This window comes from Drosophila subpulchrella, chromosome 3R, assembly GCF_014743375.2.
Source record: "Drosophila subpulchrella strain 33 F10 #4 breed RU33 chromosome 3R, RU_Dsub_v1.1 Primary Assembly, whole genome shotgun sequence".
Classification (NCBI taxonomy): domain Eukaryota; kingdom Metazoa; phylum Arthropoda; class Insecta; order Diptera; family Drosophilidae; genus Drosophila; species Drosophila subpulchrella.
In genome coordinates this window covers 5,184,520-5,203,812 of record NC_050609.1, presented here as the reverse complement: position 1 = coordinate 5,203,812, position 19,293 = coordinate 5,184,520, and the positions used below count along the sequence as shown (strand labels likewise).

Genomic DNA, 19,293 nt, shown 5'->3' with positions numbered 1-19,293 from the left:
TACCTATCCTGCAGGATATACACCACGATGTTATATCCACACTGCCTGACGAACCGGACAAATTCCGGGTACGATGAGTCCGGGTTGCGTTTGCCGAAATGTTCGCATTACAATTTTCATTTTTGATGTCTATTGACAGAACGATATGGAGGGAGGGGGAGAAGGGAAAGGGGCAGGGGAACAGGATGCACACAGGATACTAGCTGTCATCGCGATTGTCCGCCAGTCAGTAAAAAATAAGGTTATTTTATACACTCACCAAATGAAGGGGCAGGCTTAACTTTATAATCGATATTCGATGACAAATTGATGAAACACAGATAGAAATTGCAGGCTTCAAAAAATGATATAATATTGTTGTTAAAAATAGAACATAAAAAAATATTAGTTCTTTGCTGTAAATTCTTCATGTACTTTTTAATATTAAGTATTTCATTATTTTTTCTATTGTAAAGCTTTTGCGGAAGAACCTTAGTTATACAATGTAATTCTAATAAAATACAGCAAAAGCTTTAAATTTTAAATAGTATTCCGGAAATATTTATCAAATCCGATTTTGTTATTTTCATAGAGTGAACCTCATGGCAAAATTTTTATGTTCAGTTGTTATTGCAGACCAAACAACACCTTTTCCATTTTTTTCGGGAGCCGCTTAATTCTTGTTTATCTTGCTGCATTTTCATGCTATTTGAACCGGCCAAAAATCCGGGAAAAGGGCAGGGACCATGTGACTGCAGTGCAGACTCAATTACGCGCTTGTTTGTGTCGATATTTGTGCTATAAAAACTCAATTGGATGACCATTTGGCATTGAATCCCTCCATTTTTCGCCAACCCCATTTTAAAGCCAAGCGCCCGAAATATTTAACAAAAGCAAGTAATCTTTACAAAACCCTGGTGCTGACAGCTTTCACTTGAACGGTTGACCACATTCGTTAATTACAACAAATAACCGAAATAATTTGCATTAAATTACGTGGAAATTAAAGCCAAACATTTGTCCGTTAAGACTTTAATTTAATTAAATTGCAAGTCAGCAAGGAATGGGGTGAACAAAAATATTACATTATAAACATTTCCACTGCTGCTGGCCATTTCAGAAATGCTGTAACAAATGAAGTAATTAATTTCAATTAATTTGCATGGCCAAGCAGAAAATGCAAAAAACAAAATAAATAAATAAATACGCACAGTATTTCAAATGCATTTGCAACATTTTTATTTGTACTCAATCAAGTATTCCCCAGACTCTGCAAACATTTGCCTCAAGTTGCAGTTTATGAATAAATCAGCGAATAAATCACTTGTCGACCTGCTCGCTCCCCAAACAAATCGCTAATTAAAATCATCGACTCCCTAACCCCAAGTAGAGCTTCGGATCCAAAGGGTCCTGAACTGAACCCTCCACCAAACTGATTTCGAAACCAGATTTCCGTTTTCAATTTGCAAATCAAATTGCCAGCAAGCCAAGGGGCGGAAAATTTCACCTTTCAACTTTGACGACAAGTTTTTCGAACACCCCTTTTTTGTGGAGAAATTAAAGTTCTTTGACTGGATTCCTAGATTGGTTTGGGGGCATGTCAGTTTCCTGTTCGCCAATTAACGAAAGTCAGTAATTTTCTAAATTTCCGAGTGGTAAAAATGGTAAAATAAATTGAAAAACCATCTGTGACTTTAATTCATTAAACTCTTTTGGCCCACATTTATGTTTCATCTGAAATTTGAGTTGCAATCCGCTTATTTTCGTTCAACGTAATCTGTTCATTATACTGTATCGACATTTATTTATGCATGTAATGCTGCAAAATGGATTGTATGAATTGCTTGCATTAAAGCGGAAAAACTTTGTTAAGTATTATAAATCGAATTTTAAATCTCATGTAATATATTTATTTATTTTTCACCCTTGAACCAATTGATCACATTATAAGCAGTTAAGTGCAGTATCTGAAGCTCCTTCAACAATTTCGAGATGTTGTAATACCATACCTTATATGATCCCTTTAAGAGGTTAACGTTTGCCAAACGGTTATGAATCGGGTATGCGTTTCAGCTCCAAAACAGCTACCGAGTATAAATATTAATGTGGCAGCTGAAGATTCTCTTGTTAGTGTAAGCCATGTTTTTCCAGCTATTTTCCACCCACACTCGCACACTCTTGTCCATATAAATATTCATACTCCCCCACACACACACACACACACAGAGATACAGATACACGGCTTTGCCTTGGCGTTTGCATTTCATTAGCCAAAGTGGCATTGTCTGTGTGTGTGTTAGCCTTATTCACCCGCCCACTCTTTGGCTCAAAAATAGAGCACATTTAGCAAACAACAGCAGCGGAAAAATACGAAAAAAAAGAAGGGGAAAAACGGTAGAAAATGCAAAGTATCCAAATAGACTGAAGGACACTTGAATCCTTGTGTCCAAGTGTGTCTGTCCTTCTCTGTAGCTTCGAAAAAAGAGGAAAAAATATGCTAAGCGCTGGCTATCCAGCTGAAGTGTTTGCCAGTGTGTGTTGCCTGTGTTGTGCTGTGTGCCGTGTTTGTTTCTCTGTATTGTCACACGCTGTCAAACCCGTTTTAGCCCCAAGTCAGTTTGAAGCACTGTCCCATACCCCATACCCCATTCCACTCCCCCTCCCATATCCCTCCATCACACATCCTTATTTTTAGCCAAGCGGCTAATTGTGACTGACAAGCGGGTTAGAGACTGAGGATTTCAGATGCGTGTGCACATCGATGGCAGCTCAAGTGAGTGTGAAAATTTCCGTACCCCTTCTCGCATTTCGAGGGGACTCGCACATTTGTCCTCTATAAATAGTCGCCTGCAAAAAACAATAAGACCCCCCAACTGAGGCCTTGAAACACAGACACACATTTAAGCCAAACAAAAACCACAGGCTGCAACAATACCCCGCTGCAAGTTTAAGATTCCTTTGGTTTCCGCTTGGCCACCTGCCAAGCAGCTAATAAAGTTCCTCAACAATGGCAGAAGTGAAAAAAGAACGGAAAAATAGGGACACAAATTCACAAGGAAGCACAAGGAGGGAGAAAGTTTTGCCTAATTTGCGCCAATAAAACAGCCACAAAAAACGGCAAAAATTTGGTGGCCAAAAAAATTAACTTGGAAAGGAGAAAGAAAAATTTAAGAAGTTGACAGCATTACAAGAAAAAATGATTATTATAATTTAAGTGATACAAACAAAAAATATATTCAATGTGCAGACATATGAAACCTACAAATAAATAAAACTAATATTTAATAAAAACAAAACAGTGTAACTATCAATATAAATATTTACCAAGATAATAGAAATGATTAAAATAATAAAGACAAAATCAACAAAAATTCATAGTAAAATCCACAACAGTTTATAGAACTTTTTTGTGGTATACATAAATATCACATCACTTAAAAAAAGTCCTTGACAAAACAGCATAGCTAAAAAAACTTGATCATATCATTAAAATCTCAAAAATAAGCAAAAACTTAAAAAATACAACCCATCAAACTTTTAACAAAATCAATAATAGCAAAATAATAAACTTTGTAATATTATGCCAATTTCCTTTAGCTCAGCAACTGAATTATGCAAATATAGACAACTTCCATGCTCATTGTCTTGGGCAATTTGAAATATCTTTCCGTTGTTTATCTGACAAAATTGTGTTTATTTTGTATATTTATATTGTGTAATGGCAAATCAGCAATTCAAATAGTTATGGACGGATCTGGCCACAAAGAATCCCCAAGCCCAAACCCGAAATGCACTTAACCTGGCCAAATGTGTAAATAACATCTATAAATATTTAATTACATATTTGTGGAGCAACATTTTGCCAAACAACTTGACAACAATTCACATGGCCAATGTTTAATTGTCATCCCGACAAACACACACTGGATAATTGGCAGCTTTTCAATAATTCAGTTGATATTTCATTGTTGTTTTGCGGTAAATGCCAAATGAACTTCTACAAGGATGCAAAATGTTTTTATCGTTTCGGGTCCTCGGTGACTTACTTAAAAATTGATATCATCAAAATTGTTTGTGCCATAAAAATGTTGTTTTCTAGCGACAAAACTAATTATCAAAAACAATCAGCAACACAACAAAATCTATTTGCAAAGGGAATGCAAATGTTGTGTATATTACTTCTTTTTTTGGCGCACCGAAACGAATCATTAAACAGCCGCATTGAAGAAAATTGTGAAAAGCTCTCTAATGATTTTCAACTTTTTTTTGGTTTGCTGCACTTGAAGCAAGGCTTTTGGACTGGCTTTGATTGAAAAGCCGCAGCGCTGCTTAGGTCAACATTATTTATTTAAGAGGAGGACTTATAGAGGAGGGGCTACAGAGGGGCGTGTTTAATATGCGTACCCTGTTGTTTGGTCAATCGGAGCAGAACAGGACATGCCGGAAAAGTAACGAAAGTAGTGCAGGATGGCAGGATGGGCGCTCGTTAGCCGGAGGATAACCAAAAAGATGGCTCAAATCTGGCACAAGGGGGGCTGGAATTTTCATAGGACATATCCTAGGCACGTAATCCATGGCCTCCTTTCGCTCTATCTCTCCTCACTTTGCTGTCTCCGTGATTGACCCAAAAATGCGATGATTCGTTTTGATTTTTCACTCTGTTTTTCGCATCTACCCCTGCTTAAACCATTTTGTTTTCCTTTTTTTACTTTTTTCCCATCCTGGCAGCAAATTGAAAACAAAAATATGGCCTAGGGCAAACTTTTCAATTGGCCCCCAAATTCAATAATGGGGCAAATTGTTGCAGGACGAACAAAAGATGCGAAAATTGTTACTCGCAACATATTAGTTTGCCCAGTTCAGTGGGTTTCAATTATGGCCTTTGATTTGATTACTCTACACAATTGTCTTGGTGAAAAAGTTTTTGGCCATAATTAGCAGTAGAAGCCAAATGCTGTTGATCAACGGCTAAAATAAGCCCTAAACCTGCCAGTTAACACCTGCACTTCAACACCTGCAAAGCACACACGTGTTGTAGTACAACAACAAGCTGTAGCACAATTTTCCCATTTTCCATTTCCCCCATGCTACTCTCTCTCTTTCCCGCACACATTCCCTATCTCCTTTTTACCCCTGTGGCCTTCCACAACATACTTTTGGCATAATAAATTAGCTTCTCCGGTTGCTGAAGCTACTGCCTTTTGCCACCGCCCTTCCTTTTGGCACTGCGGCAACTTCAATCTTAATTAACTGATGTCGACGCAGTTTACAGTTATCCAGCGCTACTGCTATGGCTAATGTTCCCTGTATATATATATGCGGCCACATATCACGTATACGCCGCATATGCATTTTATTAGATGACACGAAATTGCAATTACTTGCTGGGAAAGTTGGGCGTAAGTTCTTCTTCTATCTTGATGTCAAACAACAGTTGTATCCGTAATTAATGGCTTCACGTGATATTGTTTAAATAGAGTTAACTCTTGACCAACATATTAATTTCAATTTAATTAAGGCCCAGCTAGTTAATTAATGTCTCAGTGACAAACTTTGTGGAAACTTTTGCCCCCTCTAGTCATTTATCTTATTCCCCATCCTCTGGCACTTCAAAATCTTTTTTCTTTGAATAATGTTTCTTGTCAAATTGTCTGGCAATTTATTTGTGTTGTGCAGAAATCCTTTTCTTTGGATTTTTCCATTGTTTTGTCATTTGTCGCTTTTGGCTTTCATTTTTTGTTCAAGCTTTTCCTTTGGTTTCGCTTCATTCTGCTTCGCTGGCGGAAACAATTCGTTTTGTTTGGTTACCTTGGCCTAAACGCTGAATTGTTTGCTAATAACAAAGGCCTTGTGCTGTTTTTTTTTTTTGCTTGGGGATATTTTTCACCTGGTAAATTTTGTAGTTTATTCATTGCAATCACAGAAAATCTCATAAATTAGAAGCGGCAGCAGCAGCTGCTGGTGGAGAAGATTTCCCAGGCTCCGGCCCGGTTCATAATTAATAAGCCAGCATAACTGACGCAACACTTAAGCTTGCCACTTGGCTTTTGCCACCCGCATTGTGCCCCAAAAAGTATGCAACGTAAAAGTCATCGCTCATTTGTTATTTAATCCTTGTTCGGCCAAGGGGCTGCCTCTGTCCTGCTTAACCCTTTTTGCCACCGTCCGCTGGCAGGCGAAAGTGTTAATGAGTTTTAATTATTAAAACTTTCAAGTTTCTGCCAGTGCTGCCAGTGCATTTTTAAGGGCAGCAGGGTTTTATTTATAGATATTATATATTTCATGGGAAATACAAACACCCCCTACCCCACACCCTTTGCGACTTTTCCTTAACTGCAGCAATTCCCAGTCGCAAAATGGTTTTCCTGGGTTTATCTTGTTATAAATTTTGGTTGTTTTCAAACTGCCAAGCAACAACGGCAACAACAACAACAACAACGATAATAACAAGTAAATTTTGCTGCTGGCAACAAACTTTTGTCAGCCAGTGTATAAAATTCGGGGACTGTATGTGTGTCTCTGTGTGTGTTGCAAATAATTTGCAATCAAAAGTTGCCAGCTACGGAAATTCCCAGCGATGTATGTGTGTGTGTGGGGGCGTGGCTTAGCCTCCAGCTATTTATCTCACTCACTATCTGTATCTGCATCTCTCAGTCTGATTTTCGGGCTAATTTATAACTTTGTAGATTCTTTGCGGATCACAATTAAAATATTAGTTTTGAGCGCGGCTTATGCAAAGATTTGTCCCACCCAAATAAACTTTAATTAAATGCAAAATGGCGACAGACGCTAATTACCCGCAACGCCCCCAAGATTGTCTTGTTTAAGGAGAAGGAAAGAAATGCGCCCGAAGAAAATAAATAAGCCAGGATGGAGAGAAAGAAAGAAAGAAACCGAACAAAAAGCCAAAGAAACAAGCTTAAACAATGGCTCGAAGCTGGAAGCTGAAAGCTGAAAGCTGAAAGCCAAAAGGAAAATAAAAACAAACCAAGGCTAAAACAACAACCAGAGCATCAAGATTGCGAAGAGATTAAAACCTCGACCAGGCTTAATTGAGCGGAGGAGCAGCGGGGAAATAGCAATCCACATCGCGTATACGCGATGTTGGCCAGACGCGTGAGCTAAATGCCAAAAACCGAAATGGCGGGGCGGAAAAAAGAAAATCTCCAGGAAAATACAAAACGTTTTCCACATTGTGATGCAGTGGCAACGAAAATAAAATGCACCATCGACTGGGACGGCAATACAGATGCAGAAGGAGACAGCCAAGCTGAACCATTTGAAATTCTTATTTATCCTTTCACCGACTTCAGTTCACATTTTGTATGCAAAATGCGCCAAAGCAACTACAGTACAACAACATCAATGGCATAGAAAAGGAAAAACCTACAATAGGGGGCAACAACAATGGAGGCAACAAAAGTCAAGCCACATGCATTCATTCATTCGGTTTACTCATTTAGTTACAGTTCTTTTCTCTCATTGCAGCATTCTGCTTGAATTGACAATTGTAGATTGCACAGGGAGAAATTATTTAGATTATTTAAATATTTCCAATCAAAAAAATTAAGGAATTGGATTTTTAAAATAATTTATATGAATACACCACAACTATCATTAATATCTTAACAGCAATAAAACCAAATTTAAATAAGGAAAATATATTTGCTAACCTATTTTTTTCCCGGTTCACTGTTAACAATCGCTGTTGCGGCACTCTTGAAGATTTTCCTCGGATGCTGGTGTTGTTGCCACTATTATTATTGTTATTATTGTTGTTCCGCTGCCGAGAGCGAAGAAAGGAGCAGAGAAAGCAAAGAAAAGCTAAGCAAACACAAGTAGCTGGCAACAATAACAAGAGCAGCAGCAACAGCAAAACAATAACAAAATGTAACATAAACTTTTGGCCGCTGGCATTTTAGTTGACTAAATGCTCGACTTAATTGGCTAACAGTTGAGGGTTGAACAGAATAAAGTTAAGAAGAAAAAGGAAAAATCCGAAGCACTGAAAGCCATACTGCAGACCATTAAAAAGACTTTGGCCTGACCCGATTTGTCAAGAAAATGAGTAAAGTCATGTAAACAAAAAGCCCACGCGGATCCAAAGGAAAACCAGTTTAACAAAAAAACTAACAGAATATTTAAATTTTAAGCCAAATTAAAAAAACGTGGCCTATGTAAATTATTATTAAATACTAACGAATCGGTAACAAAAAAACAACCGATATTAAACACAATTAAAATAAACAAAAATAAACCATACAGGGAAAGAATCACACGCATAGAGATTTAAGAAGTGACAAATATTTACACAATTAAATCAATGGTTAACAAAACATAAGCATATAACAAAAAATGTGTGTTACTTAAAATCAATCAAACAATCGAAACACATTGTCTAAAAAAGAAATATATTCTTTAATTAAATTTGCTGTATAATGAAACCAAATGACTCTTAAAATAAATCAACATCAATCAATCTCTCTTTTATTCGCTCATTTTTCGCCACTTGACATTGCCATCAGCTAGTTTATCTTTTTTGCATACATCAATTGCAATTTAATTGCCAACTATTTATAGAAAATAAAAGCGATTGAAGCTGGGATGCTGTTTGCTTTGTGAAAATGCCGCCAAACGATAAAAATCAGCAACAAATCAGCTTAAAAGTGGCTCAAAAGCGTCTCTCATTTATGGCCGCAACACATGGGAATATGCAAATTTGTTGAGGCTAAATAGTTTTAGCGTCGATTGCAACACGTTCAAGTGATTGGAGGCTACTTTGGCCGGCAAATTGTTTGTCTCTGCTGTTTTATATGCCATTGCCACGCCCACGTAAGCGGCAAGTGGGCGTAAGTGAATGGCTTTATATGCACATGTGTCTGTGTCTCTGTTATGCTTAATTATTGTAAGTCAACACTTGACTACCGAGTGATTTATAAACGCTGTTATTTTCCCTGTTTATGTTGTCCCAACAATGTTGAGAGACAAGGTCGACTTCTTCTCAGCCACTCCGTTGACCACAAAATACCTGTGGGCAACGCTGCGTATACGCAATGTATGGAAAATTCAAGTAAATCACACCAGCTAGAACATTTATTTGCGGCGACGAACAACAAATAGAATCGAGCATAATTATAAACAAAGTTTGGCTAAGGAATATAAACTGACAAAAGGGGCGTGGCAAGCATTGCGGCAAATGGTAAAGACAGAGAGTGGGAAAAGTGGACAGGGGGGACTTTAACTTCTTGGCAACAAACAGCAAACCGCAAATAGCAAAAACAAACAGGGAGTCAGACAAAAGGGGAGGGAGTGCATGTTTAGCAAGCCAAAATCAGAGCCAAGTTGCAAGGTTGTCCAAAAGACAACAGCAGCGGTAACAACAACATCAGTTTTGCTGTATTTAAATGGATTTTGGCAACCAGAGTTAGACAAACCCGCAAAGTGCAACAAAAACAACAACAACAACAGATGAAGATACATATACAGATACGGATACAGAAACAGAACACCCACAGCATCGGAATCAGCATCAGAAACCAACTTGGAAAGAGGATAACACTGGAAAATTTAATTAAAGGTAGAACAATTAAAACTAAATGGAATGCAACACAGATTTTCTAAAAGGCAAAGTAACTTTAAGGTTACAATTTTTGTGTTACCGTATATTGGTAGCCAAGGACCTTCATTAGAAATTGTATTTACGGAATTTTTCTATTTTGTCATTTAAGAAATTCAAAAAAATAACATCACTTGGATGCAGGCTTAGTATTTAATTTATTAGTAAGCAAAGAACCTACTTACAAAGATACTCATGCCAGTTTTCTATTTTATTATTAAGGAAATTTCAAAGAATATCTTTAAAAGGAAATTCGAAAAGCATTTTTATTTATTCGCATTTATTCCAGTGTACTGATATAATGTCGCTTGCGTGTGTTAGCCAAAGTTTGCATTTGGAGTTGAGAGTTGGCCGCCGGAGTTGGAGTTGCAATTGCAGTTGAAGTTGCCAAAATACTAAATGTCTATCCGCAATGCCCACAAGCACACACAAGCCAAATCCACGTTCCCAGACAGAGTCGGAGATTAAGATATATGGCTAGAGATAGGGAAAATGGGAAACGGGGAAATTCAGAGACCCCACTCGAGTAAAAATGAATAAAAACTTCAACATCTTTTCCCCACTTGCCTTAAGTTAATTTACACACTTTTCGGAGCATTTAATAATTGCATTTCAATTGCCATTAGCGGGAAAGCCTTTTAACCCCGACACCAGTCGACTGCCTTTTCCTAATTAGCCCGCTTCTTGGCCTTCTGCCCTTTTCCACCCGCCGACTCATTATTGCCTTCAATTAGCAAACCGCTTACTGAATAAAAATTAATTTAAATTGCTATTTAACTGACCATCCTAAGGCTTTTCCCCCCAGTCAACCACCTCGGCTTTTCTACTTTTTCGCCCAATGAATATTTGTTGTTTTCCGGAGGAGTTTGAGGATTTGTGCGGCCGAAGCTTTCCTAATTAATTAGTGAAAATATCTGGGATGGAACGCTAGACAAATACAAGCTGCTCTTGATGTTTCTTATCCTTCTCCAGATGCACTTGAATTTTCATCAGCCTTAAAGGATTTTCCTCTGCATCCAGAACTTCCCCGCTAGACAATATTCGTGACATGTTGCAAACTTGTATCGCTGTTTTAATAAAACCAAATTCAAAACACACAAGGACAGAGTTTGCAGTAGATTACACCAGGAACAACAAAAAAGAAGGTAGATGGCAATGATAGAACACGTTTTAATTTTGAGCACAACACGTCAGCTGGAAGCGGATGAAACTAAGAGGAAGAAAAAACAGTTTCCCGGAAAAATGTAAACTTGATCTTAAATTTCACAAAGCTAATAGTTAATATGAGCAGGATATTTTAAAGAAAGAGTTTGACTAAAGGAAAAAATAGATTGTGGTAATAGAGTAGGTAAAATCATGTTACATAATAGCAATAAAGGTGTCGAAGAAATTACAATTATTTTTTAAAAGAGTTTTTGCAAAATTATAAAAGTATATTAAGCTCTTGTAATACTAAAAAGGGCAAGGACTAACAGAAGGACCAATAGTTATAACTGAAATACTAAAATACCGTCGGTGATATGAGTTGTAATGTTTTGGCTTTCCGTTATATAATTTTACATTATTCTTGAAAGCTAATGATGCCACAGCTTTAAGGACCCGCAGCAAAGTAAATTTTCCTGCTCAGCACAAAAATACACCCGAAAAAGAGCGAAAATAAACAAAGGAGGTGGGAATTTAACCCAGTTGCACACATTCACATCGCTCAAAAGTAACGCTTGCCACCTCAACTCAAACATTTTCGCCTAGGTGTTAAAAATAAAAAGCTGTCAGTGCTGGGGACTCATTTAGTCCCTGCAGCACACATGTAAGTTTTTTGGGGGGTTGGGCTTGGGTTTCCTGACTCACCAGCAATGTTCCCCCTCTCACAACCCCCTAATCCGCCCTTGGAATCAGTCCGCCCTTTATTTGCCAACCCCCTTTTCCACCAACAAGAGTCACGTCCCTGGCGTTGTCATAATGAATTCAGCGTTTATGGCGCTTATTCCATTTGGTTTCATTATCAGTATGTACCTCCTTCGCCTCCCCCTCTGTAATGTCATGTGCGTGGAGAATGGGGGTGGGATGGTGTCATGAACTTTTTGGCCAAAGGGGGAAATAGGGGGATGGGACACAAAAGCGCATTACAAACATTTGAAGTTGAAAATTGAGGCTGAAGGTTGTATTTGTGTTTTCGCTGGGACAACGTGACAGTTTCAACTTAATTACGTAATCATAGGAAATTGGTTTTGTGAACTAGCAATCATCTAACCATTCTCTATCAACTTTGTCACTCTTACAGGTTCGCACACTTTTTGTCAGCGGTTTGCCCATGGACGCTAAGCCGCGCGAGCTTTATTTGTTATTCAGAGCCTACGAGGTGAGTTTTTTTGGTATGCAAGAAATAAGAACTATTATAGAATGCCTAATTTCCTTATAAACAGGGCTATGAAGGATCTCTTTTGAAAGTAACTAGCAAAAATGGCAAAACTGCATCGGTAAGTAAATCGTTTTTGATTTTAAATGGCCTTTTTGTAATTTATTTCTTAACTTAATTTATTGAAATATGTATAAATTACATTTTCCACAGCCCGTTGGCTTTGTGACATTCCATACAAGAGCTGGAGCAGAGGCAGCTAAACAAGATCTGCAGGTAACTATTAAATTAAAATCTATCTTTATACCTTGTATAATCGAAGGAACACCAATATAATTTAGCAGATTTTTTTATGCAATACGACAAAAAGAAAATCGCGAAATATGTATTCTCAGCGACGACAAAAAGAATATTACACTTTTAACATAAGAATTGTAAAGCACCCAAAAAGTATTCAAACTTCAAAATATCCAAATACTTTTATACTCGTATTGCCTGGCTTAAATACCGTTAGGTCCCCGACGCCGCAGCTCAAAAACCGAGCTACAAGCTCCTTTTGCATCACCCAAATATCACAAAAAACAATAGCAAACAAAACGAACAGACAAAAAACAAGAATCCACCAGAACACGTGCTTGCATTTGAAAAGAAACGAAACTTTTAAATTTCACCCAATCGCATTAAGTGTTTCCCTCTCTGTCTAGCCCTCGCTGTCCCGCTCTCTCTATATATCTCTATCTCTCTCTGTCGTTCTATATAGCTCTCTCTCTCTAACTTCTCATTGAGTTGTCTTATTGTTTTTGGTATCTGCATCCCCCCTCCCTTTAATTTGCTCATTCTACGAAACTCTTTGACACGCAGAGAACACAAACACACACGTAAACTGATACACTCATCACACTCACACATACACACCCTCATTTCTGGCAAAAATCTGCAAAAATGGCAAAAGCAAAAAGCACCAACAACCAAAATAAAGCAACGACTCAAGCCTGTGGTGCATGTCCCCCCCTGCCACGCCCCCTAAAAGCCACTTTGCCCCCTTGGAAGAGCACTCTAAAATTCCTAGAACTGACTAGTAATGGTCCCTGGAGTTTTTGGCAAACCATTTTTAATGAATTCCAAAGAAACCTACATTTTTTAGGACAACAAAAGTACTATTTCTAGAAAATGTATTTCAAAGCAGTCTGATATATTAACATTTTTGTGAACCGAACGCAAATAAACTTTATTTGATGCAAACTTTCTTGAAAATATAACAATGTTCCTTTTTTCTAACTTAAAAATACATTTATTGGCATTATATTGTAAGGTCTTGGTTTTTTATTCACTATATCAAAATCAAAAAAACATTTTTTAGGACCAACTTGATCTGAAAAAAATGTCCAATGTTACATTAAATATAAATCGCTGCTTTGACCTCCATAAATAGCAACCCACTTAGCCAAAACCAGCTGCCACGGCCCCTACCTAAAACTCAGATTACAGAGCAGGCACCATGCAAGACAAATTCTACGTTGAATGTTTCCCGCCCCAAGAACCTCAAGCAATAGCTCTCTAAAAATATAAGAAACATAATTTCTACCACCATTTTTTTTTTCAAACGTTACTTTCACGCGACATTCAAAATTATTTTTGGCGAATTGTTGCAAAAGAAATACTTGAAAAATCCCCCCCGAAACTTTTGAACTTTGCTGAAAGAATAAATTACATGAAAAAAAATAGAAAATACAAACCGCTGTATTTTGATCTGATCATTTACAGCAGGGTGTACGCTTCGATCCCGATATGCCCCAAACAATTCGCTTGGAATTCGCCAAGAGTAACACGAAAGTGAGCAAACCCAAACCACAGCCCAATACAGCGACAACAGCCTCACATCCTGCATTGATGCACCCACTCACTGGACGTAAGTAAAAATAAAAAAAAATCAAAAGAAAAACCAAATACCAAAATGAGAACTCGGCAGCTGCTAATTTCTTTAATTTTATTTCGTTTTCCTTTTGTGTATGTAGTTGATATTTATGAAAAACCGATAATATGTTTAAGGGTACAAGAAATCCGAACCGAAGGCGTACTCGAGCACCTCCTAACTATCGACAAAATACCACACAAGAACACACCGAACACTCACACACTTACACACCGATCTATCCAAAAATCGAGCAGTTGAAAGTGTTAAATATTGAAATGAACAAAACAAAACCAACAAAACTTGCTTCAAGTGCACACAACTTTATATTTACATATAAATATCAGCAAATACGTATCGTAAATACTTTTGTATGCTAAATCTACCATATGAAATTGTTATCTCTGCATACTTCGAGTCGCTATTGAGTTATATATATATATTCCCAACTAGGTTACAGCCACATTAACTACAACTTCTATATATATAGTACCGCACTTTGATCACTTGTAACACTTTGTGCAACTCACACACACGCTCAGAAACACAAGACCATACACGCCTACAAAAAAACAGAAGAAACTAAGCTAGAGAGCTAAACAGTTTAGAGTTCCTAAAAATAATAGTAAAATATTTATAAATTTTTAATAGACAATTCCTTAATATTTAAACTAAAATTGATAACATTAAATGAAAATGTTTAAGCCCTTTGGCATTTTAGATGCATTTTAATCCTTATCTCAAAAGAAAAACAAAAGACTGAGACAACGAACTTTAAACATATAAAACAATTTCTTAATATATTTTTTTTGTTTCGTTTTGGAAACCGTTCTTGTTTTTACCATTTAGATTTTTGTCAACTAAAACCTGTGTTTAATACTCAAATAGTACCCCACTTAGGTGAGCCGTCATCTGATTTACCCTACTATCTCTCTTCTCGACTCGCAGATCTGGGTGGGCCCTTCTTTCCGGGCGGACCGGAGCTATGGCATCATCCGCTAGCCTACTCGGCAGCCGCCGCAGCTGAGTTGCCAGGAGCAGCTGCCCTGCAGCATGCAACACTAGTGCACCCGGCCCTGCATCCGCAGGTGCCAGTGCGCTCCTATCTCTGACTAAATACAGACAAAGTAATGGAGCAGCCTATGCATCAAGTAAGTGGATACTATCTCTTTCTATCACGATTGCCTGAGGAGAATACCCAAGATTTAGGGCGCTTAAATCATTCAAAGAAAACTGGTTATGCATAATCAATTTAAAAAGTCTAAATATTATTTTGAAAGCCAAGAAATTTGTATGATCATTGAATATTTACTAAACTTCTATTTCGAAATTTATTAAAAATACATTGATCGACGGGTCGTATGACTAATATTTTTAGCACGACTAAAATTAATAACATTTAAAATTTATTCTAACTTTGCATTAACTATTTTATGAAAAAAACTGAAAAAAAAGAATTTGCAACACATGCATATAAGATCAAAAAATAAAGCTTTTTCAATAAAATTTAAACCATAACAGGCTGTACGTGTAATATTAATTTAAGTCTAGGGCGGTTAACTGCAAAAGAAGATAAAATATTAATTATTTCAGTAAGACTAAGTAGGACAAGACATTTTAATTTCATATGAATTGACAATTGTTACATTTTTTAGGTATGGGAAAAGAACATTTTAGAAAATAATCTTGGTGTTTTCTAATGTTATATGATGAGGCAACTGTGAAATTAATACCCTAGGCAATATGAAGTGGTTTTAAAAAATGTTATTCTTTTCAGACTCAAATGACCATGCCGCCACATCATCAGACAACTGCTATTCATCCCGGAGCTGCGATGGCTCACATGGCTGCTGCTGCGGCGGCCGCGGCTGCCGGCGGGGGTGGGGGAGCGGCCGCCGCTGCTGCCGTGCCGCAAAGTGCCGCTGCGACGGCCGCTGCCTCAGCCGCTGCGGCCGCTGCTGCCTCGCACCACCACTATCTGTCGAGTCCGGCGCTGGCCAGTCCGGCCGGCTCCACCAACAACGCCAGCCACCCGGCCAACCCGCAGATCGCAGCCAATGCGCCCTGCTCCACGCTGTTCGTGGCCAATCTGGGGCAATTCGTGTCCGAGCACGAGCTGAAGGAGGTGTTCTCTAGGTAATTTCCATTTCCACACAAGTGACTTCAGTCAAGACCTTGTACTTTTTTTTTAAAGACAATGAAAATTGCACACTGAAATCAGCACAGGTGTTACCAACCAGCCACAGTAAAAACCACCCGATAACGATCACGATCACACAGTACCACCATATAACAACCACTCTCTTGATGGCACCTTGTGAACTTTTCTAACCGAATACTAACCGAATACTTTTGCGTTCTCTTCCTTGGTTCGTTTGTTGCCCACCATCCCACCCGATCACTCTTCTTGTATGATACATGATAACCGACATATATATATCTAACAACAAATTAAATATATATACCCAACTATGATATAAACTATGCACAGTATGCCTGGCTTTTGTCGCCTACGAATGCACACAAAAGGTACGCACCCAATCACAACTTCTATGCCTATGACTTTGTCTTCAACTCTGACCTCAACAAAACCAACTTCAACTTCCTACTCCACAACAACAACTGCGACTGATCCTTCAGCCATGGTAGCAGCAACTGGCTCAAGCTGCTCCACCAGTAACAGCAACAACAACAACAACAGCAACAGCAACAACCATGGGGGCAGCAGCAACAACCACATCGCTGCGGTGCAGCAACATCCGGTGGCATTCATCGAGTTCAAGGACCCACCGACCGCATCCCAGGCCATGCAGCAGCTGCAGGGTAAATATCTGCTCAGCTCGGATCGCGGTTCCATCCGCATCGAGTTTGCGCGCAGCAAGATGATCAACGAGGTGGCCATGATGAACAGCACCAAGGCACCGCCACCACCGCCGCCGTTGAGTGTTGCTGCTGCGACACCAGCACCACCTGCACCACCACCACCCATGTACATCCTGAGCGGCGGCGGTGGGGTCGAGCATTTGCTGGTGCCTGCACCACCGCCGCAGACCCAGCAGCAGCAGCAGCAACTCCAGATGCAGCAGCTGCAACAGCAACTGCAACTGCAGCAGCAACATCAGCACATGCAGCAGCAACATCAGCAGCAGCAGCACCAGCAGCAACTCCAGCTGACCGTGGCAGCACCCTGCACCACTGCAAGCACCACCACCAACAGCACCACCACTAGCGTTGTTGTTAACTCACTACAGCACCACCAACTTCATCATCCAAATCAGCACCACCAAAATCATCTCTTTAGAGACGTATGTATTATTCTGGGTGAACCAAATGAACCAAGTTTCTTCTAAGTCTGTGTAGAGTAGTCTAACCCTAGATTGAGAGCCCCCCACCGCCAGCATTATCATTAGTTGATCCACATCCGCTGAATTGCACACACACTCATACACCCTTTAGCCCATAAATATTAGAATAAGCCATTCAATCCGCAAAAAGGTTTTGCCAGGCCCTAAAAGTCCCTCATATGCATGACCCCAAACAAAAACCCAGAAACGTAAACAAAATAAAAGGGAACCCTATTAAGTATTTATAACAAATTTTGCAAATTGTTATTGTTAAGCTTGCTCGTTTACTTTGCATGCTACCTCCACCACCAACACCACAACAACAGCAGCAACATCAGCAGCAAGCAACAACCCAGCAGCAATCAGCAACAACAAGTAAGAACCTACCTAAGGGATGGCCAAAGCCATATGAATTTTGGTCCAGAGCACTCACACACCTAACCCAACAATTGGAGCCGCATTTAAATACAAATTATAGCACACAGAAAGTTAGCAGGCCAACAACATTTATGGCTCACAGAGAAAAGAGGGCGGCGAAAAGGTAGTGCTGGTGGGACTTCCTCATAGACATCCGTTTTCTAAATGCCAGCATCCGTTGGGAGACTGCACCCACCCACCGACTTAAGCACCACTATATCTCTCCCTCCACATGTGGGGAGTATGACTCACGTATTTCAAATGCCAAAAGACCACATAAATTTATTTTTTCAATTTGCTGCAAGAAAAAGCAACAGCAGCAGCAACTTTATAAAAAATGCAAAAATTAAACGCAGCATGCCACACCCATATTGCCATACACATAGCCACTTGAATGCCCCCCCCAACTTAACCACTGCAGCAACAACGTTAAACGTTCGAGCTTTAAACCACTTTTCTTTAAGGCATGAACTTTTCTTAGCTTTATTGTAGGTTGTTTGCTTGACAACCCATTTACATATTGAGGGGTGAGCCTGTTAAAGCTGCAATAAATTTTATAACTGAAAATTAGAAAATTTTGCATTGGAAAAATTAATATCCTGTTAAATAATTTTAAAGTAGTACTTAAATATATTTCATTGCTTTAAATTTAAAAATTCCTAGTATAGTTCCAATAAAAATATTTTAGAATATATTTATTACAATAACCTTTAAGTCTTCTCTTAACCCCTTTAAAATATTTTTTGAAGTGGTTATAAAATTATTTCAAGTCCACGCTTGGGTAATCACTCATAGTCACTAAGGTAGCCAGCATGTTTAGCCACCCAGCACCACCATGACTCGTAGCTAAAGCACCCACACTGACAAAAACTAACTATGGCTTTCGTTTTGACAATTACTTTCAGAGGAGCGGGTATGGAATCACGGCATGATTTGCTCGCTAAGAAGCTAGAGCGCGAAATGCAGCAGCAGCAGACGCAAGTGCATCACCACCAGCAGCAGCAACAGCAGCATCACTACCACCACAGCCACCAGACAGCGCACCACCAGCACCACCAACAGCAGCAGCAGCAACAGCAACATCAACAGCAACATCTGAGCCACCACCACCAGCACCATCACCATCATCAGCAGCACCATCAGCAGCAACAGTTCTTGATGACGCCGACAGCAACCTGACCCGGTGGCAACATGAGCCACCACTATGCGACCACCACGCAGCACCACCAACACCTTCACCACCAGCCGCACCACCAACAGCAGCAGCAGATGCAGCCGCACCACATCTATTCATACGTGCTGCCGGCGGTCAGTCACATAGCAGCCTGATGGAATCACATTTGAGTTTGAAGATCGAGGGCAAACAAAGCTCCGCATGCAACGGATTCATGCGAGGAGGCAAACCTTTAGTTCTAGATATAAAAAAAAAACATTTAAAAAATGCAAAAAAAAAAACAAAAAATCACATGGAAAAAATGCAAAAAGAAGTTAATTTATATGTGACAGATGAAGACGATGAGTATGAGGCCCCGTATAACCCAGTTTAGTGAAATTTTTCGACGGGCAACAAAAAAGATTTGTAGTGGAAACCAAAAACGGGATAAACTTGTAGTAAAATATACAATTTACGATAGATCGGAAGCTGAGCGAACTACTTAACTAAGTTAGT

General features: G+C 39.0%; 1 protein-coding gene across 1 annotated transcript in view; it reads left to right on the top strand.

The window, feature by feature from the left end:
• The window catches only part of LOC119552323 (protein couch potato), a gene marked incomplete at its 5' end in the record, with an annotated part of 48,518 nt that extends 29,828 nt beyond the window's left edge, over window positions 1-18,690 (top strand). The window contains 9 exon segments of the mRNA XM_037862070.1: window positions 11,877-11,954; window positions 12,019-12,072; window positions 12,165-12,227; window positions 13,716-13,860; window positions 14,812-15,014; window positions 15,641-15,999; window positions 16,355-16,392; window positions 16,504-17,168; window positions 18,530-18,690. Coding sequence (XP_037717998.1) covers window positions 11,877-11,954; window positions 12,019-12,072; window positions 12,165-12,227; window positions 13,716-13,860; window positions 14,812-15,014; window positions 15,641-15,999; window positions 16,355-16,392; window positions 16,504-17,168; window positions 18,530-18,556 — 1,632 coding nt within the window.
• Window positions 18,691-19,293: the final 603 nt, after the last annotated feature.